The sequence below is a fragment of the Manis javanica genome, chromosome X (assembly GCF_040802235.1).
Source record: "Manis javanica isolate MJ-LG chromosome X, MJ_LKY, whole genome shotgun sequence".
Taxonomy (NCBI): Eukaryota; Metazoa; Chordata; class Mammalia; order Pholidota; family Manidae; genus Manis; species Manis javanica.
Genome location: NC_133174.1, coordinates 103151578 through 103173903, shown reverse-complemented (window position 1 = coordinate 103173903; position 22326 = coordinate 103151578). Strand labels below are relative to the sequence as shown.

General features: G+C 41.9%; 1 protein-coding gene across 1 annotated transcript in view; it reads left to right on the top strand.

Moving 5' to 3' along the window:
• The window catches only part of LHFPL1 (LHFPL tetraspan subfamily member 1), a 34504-nt gene extending 20715 nt beyond the window's left edge, over nt 1–13789 (top strand). Inside the window, exon 3 of the mRNA XM_017661555.3 lies at nt 12812–13789. Coding sequence (XP_017517044.1) covers nt 12812–12993 — 182 coding nt within the window. The 3' untranslated portion in view covers nt 12994–13789. The remainder of the gene's footprint in view (nt 1–12811) is intronic.
• The last annotated feature ends 8537 nt before the right edge of the window (nt 13790–22326 follow it).

The window sequence follows — 22326 nt, the reverse complement described above, 5'->3', positions numbered from 1 at the left end:
GTTCTCTAAATGTTGCATTGAGTGGAATGAGCAAATCATAGGTAGCTCTGTTGCCATCGTACTGTGTGACCATAGACAAGTCCTGTAAATTATTTATTTTTTTAATTGATGTATAAATTGAAGGTGTACAGCATGTTAATTTGATACATTTATGTATTATAATATGATTGCCACTGTGGTGATAATTAGCACTTCTATCACATTGCCTAATTATCATTTCTTTTCAGTGGTTGAAATGATTAACTTCTAGTATCTTAGCAAATTTGTTGACTGTAATATAATATTGTTGTATATATTAATTATTTTATGCATTAGATCTCTATGACTTATTTACTACTTGTTGCAAGTTTGTACCTGTAAACAACTGTTTATCCCTCTACCCCCAGCCCCTGGTAACCACCATTTTACTCTCTGTTTTTGATGAGTTTGGCTTTTTATATTCTTATGTAGTTTTCAGTTCTATAAACCTGTTTCCCCATGACTAAAGGGAGGATGGTTTTATCTGCCTTCAGGGATTGTTTGAAATGACCAAGTGCACATAAATGTGCTTTATGGAAACAGTGTCCTACAGATGTAAGGGGTAAAAGATGAGAAAGCTCATCTACCGTTAGATTCCTCTTCCCTGTCATTTCAGTAGCTAAAATTCAGTGCCAGTTTTCTCACTGCCCATCTTCTATTAAAAATAGTGAAGAACTTAAAGTGATGAGACTCTATCCATCCTATGGGATGCGAAGCTATTTTCATTTTGAAGAGAAAAAATGATGGTGCTTATAAACATTTCTGCCTTTCCTGAAACAGCATGCTTGAGAAAAGGGTGTTTACCCCGGAGTAGTCGATCTCTAAGGTGACTTCCAACCTGCTGGCTCCAGAGGGAGAGAGGGCTCTGAAAAGGCCTCAAAGGCAGGTCATTGGCTTTACTTGGCCTCCTTTCCCAGTGCCTTGTAGAGAGTCTAGTAGGCTTACCTGAAGCAGTGAAATTGTCAACCGGTTGTCTTTGCATCAGACCGACACACGATGGCAGTAAATTCAGGTGAATTCGTTCTCTTCCAGGCTGCTTTCTCAACTCCGCTTCTAGTCTTCAGGTCAAAAAATGTGAGTCACGCTTCATTTTTTTGCTTCCGTTTCCTCCACTCGATTTCCTTCTATAAACCTTGACATCAGCTTTCTTTGTTCCTTTCACCTTTAGTGAGTGTTTGTCTTTCCCTGTGTGTCTGGAATAATACTGTATTCTAAGCCTTTGTTTAAGAACGGAAACCATTTTTAAATGGGGGTGTTAATACTCGCACCCATTGCACAGGGCTCTCTTGAGGATGAAATGAAATGATGCGCCAAAACCACTTAATATAGGGCCTGCGCTCAATATATGGTAACATTAATTGCTTTTATTATTGTTGTTCTTATTATAGATTAGACTGACCCAGAAGGAAAACCAGGGACAACTCCTGCACATCCTGAGAGCGATTCTCTGGCAAAGTTAGAGTCGCAGGGGTGAAATGTCTATCTGTGTGCTATGTCATATGACTTTCAAACCATCTTCAGCAAGCCTCAGCCAGGCAAATCAGGAGAAATTACATAGAAAGGTATCTTTCAAGTGAAAGCATCAAGCACATTGTAGGTTCTCAATAAGTGTTTTCATTCTCTCCTACTTATCATCTAAAAGCTAAACCGGTTTAGACTGACTATATAGTCCAGTTCAGGTGGTTCCCCACTGGACCGTGCATTGGAGTCATCTGGGCCCTCTCCCTAGAGATAATAATTCTATAGATCCGGAGCAGGGCCTAGGAATCTGTATTTTAAAACCCTTCCCAGACACTTTTAGGAACTAGTGAACTAGCTGAGAAATGTTTAGCTGAGAGAAAAGAAGAACAGAGAAGTACGGATCATTCTAGGTGCTGTACCAAGTGCTGTGTATGTGTCAGCTCACTGGACCTTCCCAGCTGCTCTGTGAGGTAGGGGGTGTCACTTCCATTTTACCCATGGGGGAGCAAAAACCAAGTAAGGTTAATTGGCTTGCCCAGAGGTTCAATTTGCAAATGGCAGGGTGTGGTTTCCCACATAGTTCCCTGTAAGCATCAACTCAGGCCCTTCTCCCTGTACTACATGATTCCCCAAGCACACATGGGCCTGGCCCAGTCCTACCCTCTGCTTAAGTGGGAACCTTGGGTCAACACTTCATCTGGCCGCTCAATTGCTTCCTCTGTAACAACAGTCCTGCCTCTGGCTGGGACTTGATGAATGAAAGATGATCAAAGTGAGATAATGGTTGGAAAAAGTGCCTTGTAAATTGTGAAGTGCTATACACAGATTGGGTGGTATTAGTTGTGGCATTCGCCATTACTCAGGGATCTTGGGCCTCAGGAATGTCTCTATGGTCCTTATCTGTCGGCCGATGGAGCATGGATGGAAAGACCTGATGGTCAAAGCTGGTATTGCTGGTATGAGGCTAACTAAGTCAGTGTTGCACTCACTCCTGGGTCCTGAGGTAGGTCAGCTTGTCAGGTCTGGCCATCCAACATTTGTAAATGCTTGAAGATGATGTCAAAAATAGATAAGTCACTCAGTAAACATATTCTGGACACTTACTGTCTATGAAATGCTAAATGAGTCACCATACATAATTCAAAGAGTTCAACAATATAGTTTTCAAGGAACTTATAATTTATTTGAGGAGATATGATACACATGTATATAATGACATGTAACAAGTACAACCAGAATAATTCCAATCCCAAACAAAAGTGATGTCCATCATCAGAAGGACTAAATGCTGCTAACTAATACACAATAAGAACTCTAGAATCTATCTTTTTTCTCTTAGTTATCAGCTTTCATCTGGATTACAGAAAACAGCCCCTGACTGTCTCTCTATTCCCAAAGATACTGCACACCACTCATCTCCCATTCTGGGGCCAAAGTGTAATTCAAAAATGCAAATCTGCTGTCCTTCCCATTCTTTAGCAATGGTCCCCCGTTGCCTTCAGGATCAAGTCCAGACTCCTTAGCATGGCCTAGGGACCCTGGCCATCACTCCGATCACCACTCAAGCTTTCTCTCTTGCCTGGCCAACCAGAAAATACCATGTTCCTTCAAACCTCTGCAACTTTGCATGTGGTCTTTTCCCTTTGTTAGGAATACCCTTTTCCCCTTCCTCACCAAGCTAACTTTCTACCTTTCCCTGAAAACTCCCTGCCCCCTTTAAACTGGATTTGATGCCCCTTAAAAATATCTTTGCTTCACTCCATATCATAGTACTTGTCACACTAATAGTCTGTTTACTTGTTCCAGTTCTGTCTCTGGCTCCCTTTCACTTATCTGGTTTGTTTATTTTACCTATGTGAGAACAACATGCTTAAAGAGATTACCACAGTGCCTAGCCCATGGATGTGTTTGACCAACTTTAGTTTTTACCATTCTAATTACAGAACTTAATTTGCTGAGAAAGTTCAAGTGGATGCAGTTAGAATATTGAACAGGTGCTGCAGGAGAGGGGCCAACTTCGTAGAGGCCAAATATCCTACAGAGCTCATGCTGAGTCAAAATCCAATACTGGGTTAGCTGATTTTTTGACCTGTTTCTTTGGGGAGAGTACCTTTCTTAGTCTGGCTGGGCTCCTATCAGAGATACCAAAACCTGAGTGGCTTATAAAGAACCAAAATGTTTTTCTCACAGCTCTGGAGGCTGGGAAGTCCAAGATCAAGGTATCAGTGGATCCAGTGTCTGGGGAGGACCTGCTTCCTGATTCATAGATGGCTATCTTTTTGCTGTGTCCTCACATGGTGGAAGGGGGCAAGGGAGTTCACTGGAGTCTTTTATAAAGGCATGAATTCCATTCATGAAGGTTCTGCCCTCATGGCATAAACATCTCCCAAAGGCCCACCTCCAGATACCATCACCTTGGGGGTTAGGACTTAACATGTGAATTTTAGGGGACACAGACATTCAGTCTCCAACAGTTCCCAAAGCTCTTCTCAGAAACTGCTCTAAGTGCAGTTGATGGACTGTGCAAAGGACAACACAGAGTGACATGGAAGTGTTTTCAGGGGCAGATGGGGTTCAATCTTGAGAAAGACTCTGAAGCACAATTTAAATGGGCCTACTACATGATACCTTTCCCTCACTCCCCACCAAAGTCAAAGATGAGCAGAGTAGCTAAAGTTTAGGCTAACTATACAATAAATGATATAAAAAGGAAACACTGGTTGGTGAAGTATGAGGATAGGTCAGAAACAAATGCTCAGTGGTGGCAGGGAAGATTTCAGCAGAAGGACTCAATTTGTTTGGCAGAAGCATGTGTAGAAAAAAAAATCAACCAAATACCATGTGATTTCATTTATATATGGAATCTAAAACCAAAACAAACAATACGAACAAACAGCAATAGACTCACAGACACTGAGAAGTGACTGGTGGTTACCATGGGGGCAGGGTTGGGATGGAGGCGTGAAATAGGTGAAGGGGATAAAGGGGCACAAAATCTCAATCATAATATAAATTAGTCAACAGGGATGAAAGTACAGCATCAAGAATATAACCAATAGTTTGGTAACATCTTTCTATGTTGACAGAGAGTAACTACACTAGTTGGGGTGAGCATTTAATAATATAGATTACTCTCAAATCACTATGTTGTGTCCTCGAAACCAATATAATACTGTATGTCAACTATACCTCAATAAAAAAATCAGAAAAAACCCACAACCTAATCAAGGTGTCTCTGTCACCATGAAGATCTCTTCACTGAGTGCTACTCTGAATTTCTAGCAATTGCTCTGGTCTGCCTTTACCCTTTAGAACACTGGGTTGGCCCAGGATGGAGTTGGCAACTCAGAACATCCTACCTCCCTAGCATACCTGACTGAGCCAAATAGTGCTTCCTAGCAGCTTCCTAGCAATAACATGTGTACCTGAACTGCTGAAGTCTTCAGAGGATTCATTTATTTATTTATTTTGCCTTCTCTGACAAGGGAGCCTGATTGGTTCCTGAAATCTTCAATAGGTTCTGGGCCTCCAGCCTGGGCTCCTGTTAATACTTGTGCCCAGCCTGGAGAGCAAGAGAGTTCTTCTCATGGCTTTGGCTATCTTTCTCCTAGGGAACGTGGTGGGGTGTCAGGGGTAGTGTGTTTGGCAATTGTCCTTGAATTTGTTGGCTTTCCTTTATCTTCGACAATTATTCATCTTTGCTGAACATAACAGAGAAAGTTCTCTGCTCACTCAGCTTGGCTGCATTTATATTGCTACTTACAGAGACCCTAAAGTCAGCAGTGTCCTTCTGAACAGATGTGACCACCAGCTTCTTCCAAACCCCTGCCACCTGCTTCACACAAAACTCAGGTCCCTATGGAAAAAACATGTTGTGTAAGCAAAGAGCAGCTTGTTTTCTCCCTCCCTCCACCATCATGCACACCAAACAGCAGTTTGGGAGGTAGTTTGTAGCCCTGATTTCATAAGCTTAGATGGTGCCACAGTGATGGGAGGAGCAGCTGGTTTTCTTGAGCTGGGTCTGCTTTGGAAAACAATAACACCCTCATTAGGAAGAAGTCTGCTGAAGAGCTCAATCTCTCCACTCCTCAGTCCCTATGCACCCTGTTCTCTAGTGTTCTAATCTCCTAATGTTCTCTAAACAAACTCCCCCTGCCTTTCTTCTCTTCCTCTTCCACTTGCATTGATCCTCCTTTAGTCTCATTCTCTTCCTCGATCTCCCTCTAGTCCTTCCCCCTCCCCTCTCTCCCATAAAATTCCAAAGGAATTTTAGGTGTGTCTCTATAGTTGAGCGTATTGCCCTCAAGTTTTCTGCAGGCAGCCTGGTTTGATATGATGAAGGCTGTGAAGGCTCTCAGACGTCTTTTTATAGCATCCTGTCCCTCTGCTCTGGGTAGTGAGGTTGAGGCACTATGCTGGTTCCCTTATGGATCATCCTCCCTTCTTGGGGTCAGTCCTTCCCTTATTTTGCCAATCTGAAGTTAGAGCAGTGTCTCTCAAATTCCCTGGTTACTGCTATTAGATGAAAAAACAGATGTCAATATTGCTTTTTGCATTCTACCTGAAATGCTTCCCAACGTCCTGACTCCATGAGTTCCTAGGATTTGGATGTCATCTTTGTATAGGAATGCAGTCCCCTTGCTACAACCCTGAGCTGTTTAAACATTCTTTAAACAGCTTTATCCCTTTTTGCCTTACCCCAAAGCTCCAAGCTACTTCACAATTCTTAACCCCTCCATCAGCCTCTCCCCTACCACACTAATATCCAGGGCTGACTACCACTGATCCTGGTACAAGCTGCCTTTTTCTGGAATACTAGCTCTCAGAACTTGACTTTTGGAAAGACTTACATTAAATCAAAACTTCGTATCTCTGAAAGTTCCGTTATGTTTCATCAAGCCCTCGTCAGTTTTGGAGGTGTTAGTAGTTGTTATGTGCTCACTATATCCCTGCTCCCTTAGCTCTTCCTTCAATCATTCAGAGGCCTAGGATTCCATCAGATAAATTGTAAAGGGAAAGGCTTGAGAAACTCAAAAGACAGATTTACCTTACTCTTTTCTGTTTTATTAAGATTTTAATAAAGCAGTTTAAGGTTCACAGAAAAATTGAGGGAAAGTTCAAAGATGTTGCATATGCCCCCTGTTCCCACACATGCACAGCCTCCTCCATTATCAACATCCCCCACCAGAGAGGGACTTTTTATAACTAATGACCCTACATTGACACATCAGAATCACCCAAAGTCCAAAGTTTACATTATGGTTCATTTTGGGTGTTGTATGTTCTATGGGTTTGGACAGAAGTAAAATGACATGTATCCATCATTATAGTACCATACAGAGTATTTTCGCTGCTCTAAAAATCCTCTGTGTTCTGCCTATTTATTCATCTCCATACCCTTTAACTCAAGGCAACCACTGATCCTTTTACTTTCTCCATAACTTTACCTTTTGCAGAATGTCATATATAGTGGGAATCATATAGTATGTGGCTTTTTCAGATTGGCTTCTTTCACACAGTAATATGCATCTAAGGTTCCTCTATGTCTTTTCATGGCTTGATAGCTCACTTCTTTTTAGAGCTAAATAATATCCCATTGTCTGTATGTATCACTGTTTATTTATCCATTCATTTCTGAAGGACATCTTAGTTGCCTTCGAGTTTTGACAATGATGATTAAAGTTGCTATAAACATCCATGTGCAAGTTTTTGTGTGGGCACAAGTTTTCAACTCTGGGTAAATACCAAGGAGCATAATTCCTGGATCATATGGTTATGAGGATATTTAGTTTTGTAAGAAATTGTCAAACTGTCTTCCAAAGTGGGCCTGCTCTCTCTTTATGCCTTTTCTCTCTTCCTTCAAGGAGGATTCCTTTCTTTGGATTAGGTTTCTGGCATTCTTGGCTTGCAGGCTGGCATTCTGAACCTGTTCCCTGAAGAAAGAGCCTCTCTGACAGATTCTTTCCTACTCTGATTCCTAACTCTGGCACCCATACCTATCTTTGGCCCCACCAAAAACAATGGCTTGTGGCTAACTCCTCCTAGTAGCTCATCATGATCCATTGACAGCTGGCCAGATACTATGTCCCTGAAGGATGGGGCCTCTGGGGGTGGGGGTCAGTTTAAGTAGCAGCCAGTGTCAATTTTTTCCTGTAAGCAGTAGAGATATAGTAACGTAACAAGGTGGAATCAAAGGAAATAAAGTCAAACTCCAAACCAATTTGATTTGCAACTTGGAATAAAAGCAACGTGTCTTGATTTAAATGTCAGGCCCATTGCTGAGTGATGATTTAATAACTTTTATGAGGGATCTTGTCACAGCAAATTCAACACTGGAATAGAATGACTCACAGATAGGGTGTTAGAAATGATACAGAAAAGCACAAAAAGGAACAGACTTATCTCAGGGCTCATCCAGAAGCTTTGCATAAAGCTAATTTGCAGTTAGGAACTCTTTTCTCCCCTTACTCTGGCCACCTAGTCTTCACAGATATCTATGCAGGTATGTAGAGATAATCTCCAGGTGTGGTGTCAGTTCACTGAAGCATTTTCTGAAGATACAGGCCTTTGAACAGTTCTAGCATGAGGCTCAGAGTTGGTGCATTCAATCTGAAAGACAAAGCAGCAGTGAGCCTGACTACTATTTCTGAAAGAGACCTCAAGAACCATCTAGTCCTATTGCTGTCTTTAGGCAGGTACTTAACTATTTTCTCCCATTTTAAGGGCAAGAGAGCTGAGATCCAGTAGGGTTAAGAAGCTTCTTCAAAGGCTCCAGTATCCTAATTCCCAGGGAACTAGTGCTTCCTCCTCAATACCTTGTGAGATCTCTCTCCTTGACCTTTCCCAGCTTCCCTGGGCTAACATACTAAAATGCTGACCATGCCCCAGTTCCAGTTAGCTTCCCAGGTCAGTAAGGAACTATATACAGCTGTTCTTAAGGGGGAACTGTCCGTTCTGTTGGGCTAATCTTTTAGTCATCAAGATTTGTTTTGGAGGTAATTCAAAGTGTTAATATCTGGTGTTTGCCTAGATGAGGGTTGCTCAGCCTTGAAAATACAGACATCTTTGGCCAGATCATTTTTTTTGTTGTGGGAGGTTATTTTATGTATCATTGGATGTGTAACAGAATCCCTGGCCCCTGGTTAACTGGTCTCTACGTATAGTGTACAGCTGTCTCCAATCCCTTTTATATAGAGTTTTTTAGGTTAATCTTCCCAAACTATACTTCTAATGCAGTGGTTCTGAATGGAAAACAATCCACCCACTCTTCATCGCTGGAGACATTTGGCAATATCTGTTGATATTTTTGCTTTACACAACTCAGTGGGGGAGGGATAAGTGGACATCTCGTAGGTAGAGGCCAAGGTGCTATAATGCACAGGATAAGCCTCTCCATCCTATCCCCATACAATAAAGAATTTCTTGGTCCAAAATATTAATAGTGCCAATATTAAGAAACCTTGCTCTATGACATCATTCTCTCATCAAAAACTTTTCATTATTTCCCATTGCTTGTGGGAAAGATGATGGATTCCATTTTTTCCTAGTCTAGATTCAACTTATTTGCCAGCTGGAGCTCCTTTTCTGGTTTATATTCAATTTATTATTTGCCAGCTATAGCACTCCATTTCAAATAACTTTGAATGGAATGCTGTTTCTGAAACATGTGGTCTACTTTGTTACTCATATAAGTTTGCTCATACCAACTACTCCCACTGTCTAGAATGTCTACTTCCTACTCCTAAAGTCAAATTGAAATTCTATCTCCTCTATAAAACCTTACCTGAACCTGAATTCTCCCAGCTACAAATAATTTCTCTTTCCTTGGATCTTCCTGTAGAATTTTACTCATATGTCTCAAAGCATTTATCATATTCGTAGTAGAATGGAAAATTTGAATTGGAAAGGGCTTTTAGAAATCTCTCCAGTAAAATTCCCTTCACTTAAAGAAAAGGAAATTGGGACCTAGAATGTTGAAGTAATAAGTGGAAGGCATCATACTTTCCCATAAAACTTGGATCATAACAATTTTTCTCCTTAGCTCCACTCTTCTGGCATGGTTGAAATGGATGGACATGGGCTATTGATCCTGGCATTTAAATCTCAACTCAGAAACTTGTATGTTGGCAAAGTAATTTACCTTTTTGAGACTCAGTTTCCTCAGCTGTAAATGGAAATAATCATGGCTGTTGTAAAAATCCAATGAGATGGTATATTCAAAATGACTGTCACATAGCAGGTACTTGATAAACATTTGTCAGATTAATAGGAGGAACAAATAATACTTCAAGGAACAGGATTAGGGATTGGTGATGATCCACGGGACTTCACTAAAAAGCGATTGGAAGTAAAGGGTGGGAGCTCATTGCTGCAGCTCCCTACTTAAATAGAAACCATGAGTTTCTGTGTGAGCCGTCAGACCAGTGTACAAGTTTTTTGTGGAGTAGGTAAGTACTGATAGCAGCTGTCAAGGTGGAAATACAGTTCTTAAAAGGTTTGCTTTTTTTTTTTCAATACTATTAATACAGCTTCTCTGTTCCCTCAAGCAGATAACAGGTAGGGTTGTGAGGAGGGTTGTGTAGAATATACATTCCCTACATTTCTCCATGGCTTCCTGTGTGGCAGCAGCCTGGAACTTAGCTGCTGTCCAGTAGCCTGAAAGGAGTTTCTGTGAGAAAAACCTGAGTGTCTTGGGGTGGCAATGGGAACACGTTGGTGCCAGCTTCTAGTGCAGCAATACCTGGTTCTGACTTTACTTCAGTAAGGTTTATTGAGACATTTCTAGTCAGCTCTTCACTCTGAATCTGCCCACTCTGTCAGCTTTCTTCCTGTCTAGGGCTTTGGGGGTAATGGCATGCTATGCATTTATTCCTATCATTTACAAAATGAGTCTTTCCCTGGTCCCAGGGTGCATGTACCTAATAGAAATATCCCTGCTACTCTAATGGGGGGCGATAACCTGACAGGCAACTGAAGAAACAGAATGAGACTTCTGATACCCTGTCTAGACTAGATTGGGAGCACACCAGAGTGGGGGAAATTACCCCAGAGCTGGCTCCTATCTACTCTGTCATGTGAGCACATGAGATGTTGGTTGAAGGGGATAGGGGAGAAGCTCAGGTGAGTGTATTACAAATTGGTTTTGTCCCTTATTTAGGGCTTACAGGTCAAGGGTCCTGTAAGAGGAAAACAGCCTCTAGGAGGATGGGAAAACCAGTAGAGGTCAGAGCACTGGATTGAGAGCAAAGACACTTTGGTCTGAATCTCTACCATCCTCTCTCTGCTTCTGAGAGAGTTCCTAGGGCTATCAACTGAGCCTCACATTCCTGTTTGTGAAGTGGGCACAATATGGCCTGCTGCCTTTCTCCAAAGGGTGGCAAAAGTTGAAGGTTTGCTTGTCTCTCGAATTTTCACTCTATGAAACTCAAATTATATAAAATCTCCTACTTTTAATGAGTAAGTGAGTGTGTGTCTAAGGAGGAAGTGCAATGAGATGGGGAATACATCTCTACTGGCTGCTTGCTTCAATATGGTATTCATCAATTTACTCTTTCTAGAGTTTCACCATTATTGTTCATGTTGAGGCCACTTTGTAGATAGTTGAATTCCCTTCTTTAAGAAGGCTTCTCTTTCAAATTCACCCTCTCTCTCTGAGGATTGTATTGTTTCCATAGCTATTGTAGTCTGACTTTCACCATAATTTTGGGTGGGGGCCATGGAAATTCAGGAAGTTATATGACTGCCTTAGTCTATTGGTAAAGTACTGTCTCCTCTGAAGAACTAAGATTTGACACTTGCCATGCAAGGGGATAAGGGATTCACTCATTCATTCAAATACATAAGGAAAAGTACACAGTGCTAGTGAGGGCTTCAGATAAGGGAATTTGACTTAGGGTGCTTAGGAAAGGTTTCACTAAGGAATTAATGATTGAGCTTCACCAAAGAATTAATGATTGAACTAAGCTTTGAAGAATGTTGAATATTGGCTAGGCAAAGAGAGTGGTGGGAAGTGTATGTGTACACATAAACATACAGTAAGCATTTTAGGCAGAGGGAACAGAATATGTGTAGGACTTATGGTGAGAAGGACCATAGAACTTTCCAGAAACAAACGGAATATATTATAGCTGGTTCTGTACCTTCAATTCAAATTTTAAGCCAGTAGTTTGAGTGTTGAAGGTTGAAAAAAACAAGTGTATCCATCTTCAAAGTATTGTTAGGTCAAATCATGCATACTGGACACCCATTGTCAACAGAATATGGGAGGCATTATCTAGAAAGAAACAATCTGTACTGTTGAGCCAACAACATAGAAGAGGATAAAGCGCAGATGAAAAATATGTGATATGGAAATCTTCCTCCCAACATTCTTCCAACAAGTACACCCATGTGGGGGCTGTACAGATGAATTCCTGCAGGGCTACTTAGTTAAGGAGGCTTGAGCCCACTGTGGTCAATTAAAAAACACATCTTGGAGGTGCTCAGTCCTGAATAGTGTTCTGAGGAAGATATGAATTGGTGAATAAGATGTAAAAAGCAGTTTTTGGAAGGAGAGACAGCATATATGATGACTTAGTGGTAGAAAAACTATTTCTAAAGTGGGAAATTTGGGATAAATTAGCCTTACCTGAATGGAAAATCAAAGCAGCCTAATTAAGGGCCATCTTAGATTCATATGGCATGTCAACCAGTCAATTAAAAGAAGGAGAATTAAGGTCCACTGGGCACCATGTGAACAGAAACAATTGGTTATTAAATAGTAAATTGTCATGAAGGTCAGTTTTGACATGTTTAACTCACTAACTGTAGTCAGGATTAGCTTTTTGCAGGAATGTGAGGTAGGTGAAGGTCACTGTCTCTTCTCAGGACTCTTCTGCAATTTTATATCACTTGGCATCTACCCCAATTTCTGGAGACCTGTTTGCTTAAGCACTTGATTTAAGCAGTTAGCTGTTACTCTGATCCCTTGTAAAATAATAACTCTTCTTCTTTCCTTGGGTCAAGATTTAGTTAGGGTTCAATGATCAATGAGATGTATGCCTAAGGAGCTTAGCATAGTCCTTGACATTTGATCAAGGTGTTCTTGTCATCATTTTCATTAGCATTACCGCCATCACCACCACCCACATCACCCCCAGATTCCTACCATAACAGAATAGAATTTTAGAACCTCTTGCTAAAGCAAATAGCAGCCATCAGCAAAGGAGGAGAGAAGGAAAGAGGAAGCCCAGTTGTATTCACTGTTTCCTTTAACCTCATTTTAACCCCAACATCCTGAACAGAATGTATGAGAAGAAAGCCCAACCCTCGTGTCTCTTCCCTGTTTCTACAGGCACCTGTCGGCTTGGCTGGGCCTATTACTGTGCTGGAGGTGGAGCAGCGGCTGCCATGCTGATCTGCACCTGGCTATCTTGCTTTGCTGGAAGAAACCACAAGCCTGTCATGTTGGTGCATAGCATCATGAGGAACACCAATTCGTATGCCATGGAGCTGGACCACTGCCTCAAACCTTAAGCTTTGGCAGAAAATTGGAGAGGGTGGGAAAGAGGAGGGAGGGGAGACTTGAAAAGAGTTACTGAGACTGGGCCACTTGCCATTCCCCTGCCAGTAGTATAGCCTAGTTTGTATGCTCTTTAGCTCACCAGTTATTCACTTTCACTTACCCTTAAGCCAGTGGGTCAGCAGCTACTTACAAAATTCATCCAGAACCATGATACTCTCAGATGTTTCCCTAGCTACTGAGTACCCACTAGCCCTTAGGTCCCAAAGTGTTTCTTTGTGCAAAATAAGGAAAAGGTCCTCTCTTGAAAGGTAACTAGACAATCAAGCCACTCCTCAGAGTTTTACAGCTCCTATCACTTACCTTAAAGCTTAAAGGCTGGATAAGTACTCTTGTGCAGGGAGGAACCAGGAGATGGACAGGGCTGATTCCCACGACTCCATTCACATGGCCCTTCTCCTGGTATTTATTGCATCTACAAACATCTACGGAGTGCCACTGCTCAAATTTTTGTAACTTTCTCAAGACTATCCCTTGATTCTTCCTCTTTTCTCCTGCTTCTCTTCCCTTCCAATTGTGGGGATGGTGACTTCTGGTGGGGAAAACACTAACCAGGGATGCTTGCATATAATCTAAAACCCTTTCCTCTTTATGCTTTAGAATATTCATAAGAGTTCATTTTGTGTTATGGGTGGGTGACTGGCATCAAAGGAGTGGCAAGTATTCCTTAGTCCCTTATAGATATATAAACTGTGTTCATCAAATGTTCTGAGCAGAGAAAAGCATTTGTTGTCCACTCAATAAACATGAATTCACAATGATGATGACAGAATGTTTCTGCTGGCTTCTTATTGAAATTTCTATCAGAGTTTGTTTTTATTGACTAGGAAATCCACAGTGGCCTTTTGTCCCTAGAGTCATTCCTAGCATGATACAAGTTTCTCTGCCTGTTTCAAAGACTGCTCATCAAGTGTTTTCCCGTCCATCTGGGGTGAATTAGATATGAGAGAACACAGCCCTGATAATCATCTAAGGCTGATGTATTTTCAGGCCTGGCCTCTATCCCATCTGCATTCAAGGCTGATGGATGGTATAGAACTTGATTTCTCTCAGCGGCAGAATTTGCCTTGCCCTCCCCCCAATTAATTCAGGTCATCTCTATTGTTCCATAAGTAGAGCTTTAGGGACTAGAGAGGGTCTGTGACTTAAAAGGCCAGCACATCTGTTTCTATTCTTAATCACTCCAGAATGGTTTGGGTACAGCTCGACCTGGAAGGAGAGAAATGGCAAAAACTAGCTTCATTAGTAATATACCATCCCAAGAAGAGTCAAGGTCCTTACATCGGTCTTAATATAGGTAAGTGAATTCAAGCACATGCTCTATTCATGAGCTCACTTATTCAGGACACTTTGAGTATCCAACTATATGCCACATTCTGTGCTAAATACCTGTGTATATAAAAAGATGAAGACAGTTTCTCACCCTAAAAGGGATAGCAGTGGGGTATTGACACACATGTAGATAAAGAATTGCTGAACAGTGTGTTAAGTGCTAGTAAATGAAGAGGAGCTGGGCTAAAGGATCACACAGAAGAGCTTTTAAACCAACTTGGGATGAAGGGGTTCTGGGGAAAGCTTCCTAGAATAGGTGATGCCTAAAATGAGCCTGAGAGATGAATCAGGGGAGTTAGCCAGCAAAGGTTAGAGGGTACTAGACAGGGGAGCAGAGAGAGCAGGAGCAGGGAGACAGGATACAACATGGAGCCATCATGAAAATGATGAATAGGGTATAAAAAGGGAGGCGACAAGAATGAAGCTGAAAAAAGAAATAGGAACCAGGTCCGGTGGGACTTTCTATACCAAGATAAGGAGTTTGCATTTTGTGCTATGGGAGGGCCATTGACACAGAAGTGACATGAACATATTTGTGTTTTTTCAAAGACCATTTGACTGAAGTGAGGAGAATGGAAGAGAATAGGGAGATACCAGAGAAATTTCAAAAATCCAAGTGTAAGAAGATCAAGTCCTAAATTACAGTAGTGACCCTGGGGTTTGAGCAGATGGACGCATTTGAAAGAAGATATTTTGGAATTAGATCCCACAGCACTTAATGTCTAAGAATATGTGCAGGAGAGGGCAAGTGAAAATTTTGCGATGACCACTCTGGATTTTGGATGATTCCTGTCATCAGGATGTGGACTACTAGAGGAATAACAGAGCAAGGGCCTGATGACTGAATTCATGTCAAGTCTTCTCTCTGTCATGGAACTGAATTTTTTTAAATGTTGAAGGTGAGGCAAGTTGAACATACCTCACTAGGAGGGAAGCAGTGTAATTGGGTTTGTAACATCCCCTTTCCCCAAGAAAGATGACTACGGACAGGTAAAACAAAAATAGAACTAGCTCAAACCTCTTTTTATTATACATAACAAAAAATGGAGTCTACAGACTCAATAAGGCAACTTTAATGTATGATAGCCCAGGGTATGGAGAATATGTCAGACATTTGAGAACAGGCAGATCACTCTCCTTAGGCTGTTGGATCAGGTGATCTCTCTTCTCAGGTTAGGGCACCTTCCAGAATTCTGTGGGATGGAAATTGTGAAAGTGATATAAGTATTTAAGTCAGGGTCTTGACAGGAAACAAATGGCATACTCAGTAAGACATCCTTAGCTGAGATCAGCATAATGAAGGGACTCTTTGTGGTGGTCCAGGTAGGATCACAAGAGTGTACAAGTGAAGATGAAGTGTACAGAGACTACAAACAGCAGGGAGCAGTTATCACCTCCTAGACTGAAGGGGCAAAGGGAAGAAACTACATTTGTAGAACCACGCAAGAGCTGTACCAGTTCATGCGGGGCTGCCTGATAGGAACTGTGGCTTTAGGTCACACAGTGTGGGCTTTGCCTAAACGCAGCCCTGCTGGGAAGAAGATAGGGGCATAAAATCCACATATTTCCAATGCTCTGATCTCCTTTCAGTGCCCACCATTAGCCAGACCCAGATAGGCACCAGTTGGCAAGGAAGCCTGTTGCTACAGTCCAGTGAGGTCAGCTTCCTTTGGCACAGAGCACAGAGAAAGGCAGAGTGGACTTCTGGGGTGTGAGGGGCAAATGGAAAATAACACCTCAGTGAGGGTTTCTTAGCCCCTGACACTTTAATTCCTTTACACATTGCTTCCTGGGAAGCCTATACTTTGCTGCTTGCCATGGTCCAAGTACTTGAACATACTGTGAAGTTGTTGTACCCTAGAGAGGAGACTGAGCAAGAAGGGGTTAATTCAAAAGAACCATTTTAAATGACTATCCCCTTGTGTAAGGTACTAGTTAGTTGGAATGTTTCCTCCCCTTTTCCAGGGAAAGGGAATAGGATTTAAACGGGATTTTCTTTTCAGTGAAGAAATCAGACCTGCAGAGGCTTATACTCAAAGAGGGGTCCAGCCCCTCATTCAATTTGAATTTAAATTCCTCCCTGCCTGCGTCTGGTTTCTTTCCTGCCAAGTCTTGTTTTTGCATAGATGTCTGACTGGGCTGTTTTTTTTTTCCTGTGGCCTGGAGCACATTCTTGGAAGCTAAGCCTGCCTCCTCTCACTGGTGTTGAACAGAGAGAAAGGAGAACCCCATGGGTCAGGGAGAGGGCCAAATGAGTCAACTGAGGACCTCAGAGATTGTGGTTTGTCCCATGCCTGGCTGGTTGTCGTGCTTCCCACCTGTGTACATAGATGAAGTAACTGACCAGGGGTCCTTTCTGACTTCTGGAATCACTTAGGTCTTGGTGGGAGTTGGTGTGGGTGAAAGGTAAGAAGCTATTTGCTTAGGTTAGCTCGCGACCCAATGAGCATTTCTTATGGGCCCATGTAGTAGGGCATTCCTTTGGGAAACAATGCCAGATGGGCAGCAACTACTCAGCAGGCATGTCCCTGTGCCTGTAGGGTTACAGTTTCGATATCCGGAGTGGCCCTTGGTATACTACAAGTTTAAGTCACTCAGGTCTGTCTTAAGCAGTGCCCTCCTCTAATGCTATGTCCCTCAGTACCCCTGCTCCCAGGGGAGTAGCTGCCTCATTGACAGACACCTGCCGGTGACTTCCAGGCAGTGGGTTCCTGCCTTGTGGGAGCATGTGTCCCAAACCAAGATGGAAAGGCTCCTGCTTCTAGGAAAGGGAGTTATAGTTTCTGCAAGAATAGGTGGCGATATGAGGATTTTTGCTGTGAGATTGAGGGGATGAGGAAGCTGCTAGGAAGCAGAGGCTTTATAAACTGTCAGACAAGTTGTACTAAGTGTGAAGGTCTGGCCCCTTACAATGTAATAAGGGCACTTTCTTCAGTATGCCATTCACTGTTGGTAGAAATACTAATGTGGAGAAGCTTCAGGATTGTATTGGCCCCAGGGAAGGCTGTCCATGGGAAAAAAAACGGATGTTTCAAGAAAACTAACAGTGAGTGCATTTTGTAAAAGATGGAAGGCATCCCACTTGGTGGCTTGAGGGGAAAGGTGTGCTATTTCTAGAACTCACAATCAATATCCAACCAGGCCCAGTAAAGCTTTCTTAGCAGGTAGGAGGCAGGGCTCTTCCAAGCAGTCATCTCCACCCCATGTCCTTGGTTGAAAAACATTTGCTGAGATGGAGGGGGGCTGAGGTCAAAGGACATTTATTACTGGCCTCTCCTTCAGATGTAGAAAGATGTATCTGCAGCTTCAATTTTCATTTTTTCTACTTATGAGATTAAGCTCTTAGTGTTGATCTCTTCTCAAAGAGATTTGAACCCCCACTGAGTCCTCAAAGCTAACAGCAAATAAACAGTTGCTATGTGTGCACACAAATGATTTAGATTTTCATTATACAGAGCTGCTGATATGTTAGGAGGAAGAAGGAGGAGGAGACAAAAATGCTTGGTTTTGACTGCAGCACCATATCCTGCTCCACCCTCCCTCTCCAGAAAGAAATCCCCAGAGAACCTAGGGGAAAATTGAGGCACACTGGCATCCATGAGGGCATGCCATGATGCTGGTGCCTTTTTGTGTAGCGCCTCTACTCCCTGGAGGGGTGGTGGCAACTACAGAAAGGGAACAAAATTGGTAGAAAGATCAGGGGGGATAAAGAGGAGTAGACAAAGAGGTAAATATTGGGATCATTCCAGGGACACATTGCCTCCTCCCACTGTGGTCTATTAGAATTTCATTTGGGGAACTTTGAATTTCTTTCTAAAATATCTCTTTGTATCTTCTGAGCTAAAATACTACTCTAGATAATACGGTAAAGTGAAGACAGTACAGGCTTTGGAGTCAGACAGATGAAAGTTTGAATCTCAGTCTAAACACTTCTGAGCTGTGTCTCCCTGGGCAAGTCACTTAACTTCTACGTGTCCTAAACTTTCTAAGACAGCATCGCCTATCTGCTGTTGGCCTCCATACGCCCCAGGAGCTTTATATATTTACTATTCAGTGTGTGCTGATTACACTAACATAGCAATTTTTAATCCTGACTCACATTAGAGCCTTCCGAGAAGCTTTTAAAAATGTTTGATGCCTGTGGGGAAACTTGGGGTTCCTATGGCCAGGATCCTCACTTGAACCTAAACTACTTAATGATGTAACTGGCCTGTTGCTAGGCTACTGCTTCCACACCCATAGACAATAAGCTATTACTAACTGAGTAACTATATAAAGTGCTCTGCCCAGTGCTCTGGATGGAGGCTGAGATGAAGGAGGATTACAGACCTGCAGACAGTTGGATGCAGACGTAATTCTAGTGCTCGACCTATAACCAGGAGAACAAGCTGGGTAATAAACCCTTTCACCCCAAGAACGTTCCTTTGTCATTCCTCAGTCTCCATAGTGAACTTGCCTAGGGCTGAAACCCACTGGCAAGACAATGCCTATGTCCCACCCCAGCTTTACTGAGACAGAATCTCTGGGGGCCACTGGCCATCCCCTCTTCATTGTTGATATCATCTGCTGACTTAGTCATCTCTCATTCATTGAAGACTTCAGCATCTGGCTCACTCTTCTTTCCCATTTGTATTTCTGTCATCCTTTTGGAAACTTCAACATCCATGTGAACTGCTCTGCCAACATTTTGGTGACTGCCTTACCTCCAAAGATATTTTTATTCTATGTAACCTCTGCCACGCCCACTCTTTGCATCAGCAATAAATGCACCACCAATAAAACTCAGACTTCAAGCCTCCCATTCCTGAACAGCACTTCTTATCCTTTCAGCTCATGTTCTTCCACATTTCTGTTCTATCAACTCTAAATGATCATATCCTCCCTACCCAATCTAGAGTACTTGGATCAGCAATGTAATCACATCTTGAATAAATGCTCTACTCTTTTACCCCTCACTCACCATGTCATATATTTGTTTGACAAAGTCTTAGTCCTGGTTGAATTTAATAATCTGCCTGGTTTGTGCTTACACCAAATTCCCAACCATTGAGAGAAAAACGGTTTTTGTACCTTTTCTCTGTCTACACCAAGTTCCTTGATGAGTTCTTCCAATCATGGCTTTAAGTATTATCCATACCCTTGATTACTCAAGATGTGAATGTAGGGAAAATGGAAGTTCCATGGCCAGGATCTTCACTTGATCCTAATCTACTTGCCCACTGTGTATGTGCAATGATATAATACTTAGCCTACTCTGCAAGCATATGCTTGCACATGTTTTGGCAATAAGCCATCATTGCCTGTGTTTCTATATAAAGAGCTCCACCCAGTGCTCAGGAGAGGCTGGAGCAGAGGCAGAGACAGAGATAGGCTAGCTGCATGCAGATATTCTGGAGGTGGACAGAATTCTACCACTTGACCTGCCACAATGAGAATAAAGCTTGGCATAAATCCTTTTACCCCTCTTTCTTGCCAATGGGTTTCAGCCCCAAGCAAGTTTGCTATGGATTCAATGTGACCAAAGAAAATGACAGCAAAACATTTTTCGGGTGAAAGGGTTATACCCAACTTTATTTCCATGATGGCAGGTAAATCACTAAAATCCCACTCACTCAGAGCAAGTCTGCATGCAGCAAGCCAGTTTCTGCCTCTGGGCCCCTCTGCCTGCACAGCCATCCTCTGGGCCTCTGTCCTCAGCTCTGCCACCATTCCAGACTCTGCTCTGCTCTCCTGCAGCCATGCAGCCTTGCAGCCATGCCACTGTGTCACTCAGAGCACTGGATGGAGCTCTTTATATAGAGTCAATAGCAATGTATTGCCCACATGTGTGTATTGAGCTAGCCAACCAGGGCCAGGTGAGAATCCTGGCCACAGGAACTTTCATTTTATCCACACACTGGATATTCCATTCTCATTATTTGGTCTCACTGAATCTAGAGTGAACTTGCCCAGGGCTGAAATCCCCCTCAGGCGAGATAGTGAGGTATAGTCCAAAGGCATGGGAGTGCTTTAGAAATTTTGAATCTTGAACCCCATCTCAGACTCACTGAATCATAATCTACACTTCAGCAAAATCCGTAGGTGATTCTTATGCTTTAAAGTTTGAGAGGGGCTGATCTAAGCCAGTGGTTCTCAGCTCTTACTGCAAATTGGAATCAGCTGGAGAGTTACAACTCCACTAATGCCTAGAACCTCTAATTTAATTGGTCCAGGATAGGCCCTGAACATGCATAAATTTTATGTCTCTATGTGATTTTAATGTGCAGCCATTATTGAGAACAACTGACTTAAATATTGATGACTCCCTAATTAATATCCCTAGGCCAAACTTTTCCTATGAACTCCAGGCTCGTAAGTCAAACTACATACTCCACATCTCTACTTAGATGTCTAACACGCTTGGCAAATTGTACATATCCACAACTAAGATCCAAATCTTTATCGATGAACCTGCACCTTGTAATTACTCCCATTTTAGTAAGCAAATGGCATCATACTTCCTTGGTTTCTCCACTCTCTCCTTGGGTGGCCTTTCTCATCTTTTAGTGGTACTTCTGACTTTTATACTTCTTAAATGTTGAGAACACTCCACGGCACATCGCTCCCCTGGTAATCTCATCTACATGTTGATGACACTCTAATTTAAGTAAACATGGTCAAGTTTCCCAAATTTAACCTGTTCAAAAGAAAATTACTTGTTCCCTTTTCACCTTGTCCAACCAGTTGCTCCTGTCAAAAATTTGGAAGTTCAGCATAGACAATATAGCCAATAGTTCTATAACATCTTTCTGTGTTGACAGATAGGAACTACACTAGTTGGGGTGAGCATTTGATAATGTAGATAATTGTTGAATCACTGTACTGTATACTTGAAACCAATAAAATATTCAATATCAATTATACTTCAATAAAAATATATCAAAGAAAAAAATGCCAAAAACAGAAAAATAAATTCGTGGTAATCTGATTCCTCTTGGCCCCTGCATCCAGTCCATGTGCAAGTTCTATCAATTATACTTATAAAATGCAGTCCTCATCTGTTTACTTCTCTTATCTCTGCTGCTACCATCCTAAGACATTAATGATAAAAGAAAGTATTAGCAAACTGGGACCAAAAGGGGATATTCTAATCTGATAATGGGTATATATCAGGCCTTTTGAAAACATCATACTCAATAAGGAGTTTTAGAAATATTATAATTGAAGTTAGAAAAAAGGCAATGAAAAATAATTCCATCCACAACAGCAACCACAAATGTAAGGAATCTAAGACTAAATCTAACAAAGATGCAGAGCAAGTTACAGAAAATTATTGAGGGGTGTGGGAAAAGACTGAAGAGATAAATAGGTTTTATGGAGGGAAAGACATGATATCTTAGTGTATCAGTTCTCTGTAAATTTCATGCAGTTTCAATAAATATCCCATCTCTTTTTAGGGTAACTTTACTTGCTGATTTTCACATTTGATTCAGATATCAAGATTTAATGCAAAGCTCTAATGATTAACAAGTGTTATATTGACACAGGATCAACAAATAGACCAATGGAATAGAGTAGAGTGTTGCTTTGCACTGAATTGTGGGCCACCCCCAAATTCCTAGCAATAATCCCCAAAGTGATAGTATTTGGGGATGGGGCCTTTGGGAGGTAATTAGGTTTGTTGAGGTCATGAAAGTAGGAACCTCATTATGGGAATAGTGTCCTTACAAGAAGAGATACCAGAGAGTTTGTGAGCACTCTCTCTCTGCCATGTGAGGACACAGCATAACCTCTGAGATTGCCCCTTCAGCATCATCCTCAGAAGGCAAATACATGGAGAAAAGCTGTTCCAGCTAATACATAGACCTGGGAAGCAGGAGAAAAAAAATTAATGTTATCATATGACACTAGGTTTGATACACAGCAAAAACTGAAAGGTACAATGCTATTTATGTACATATATACACACATCTATA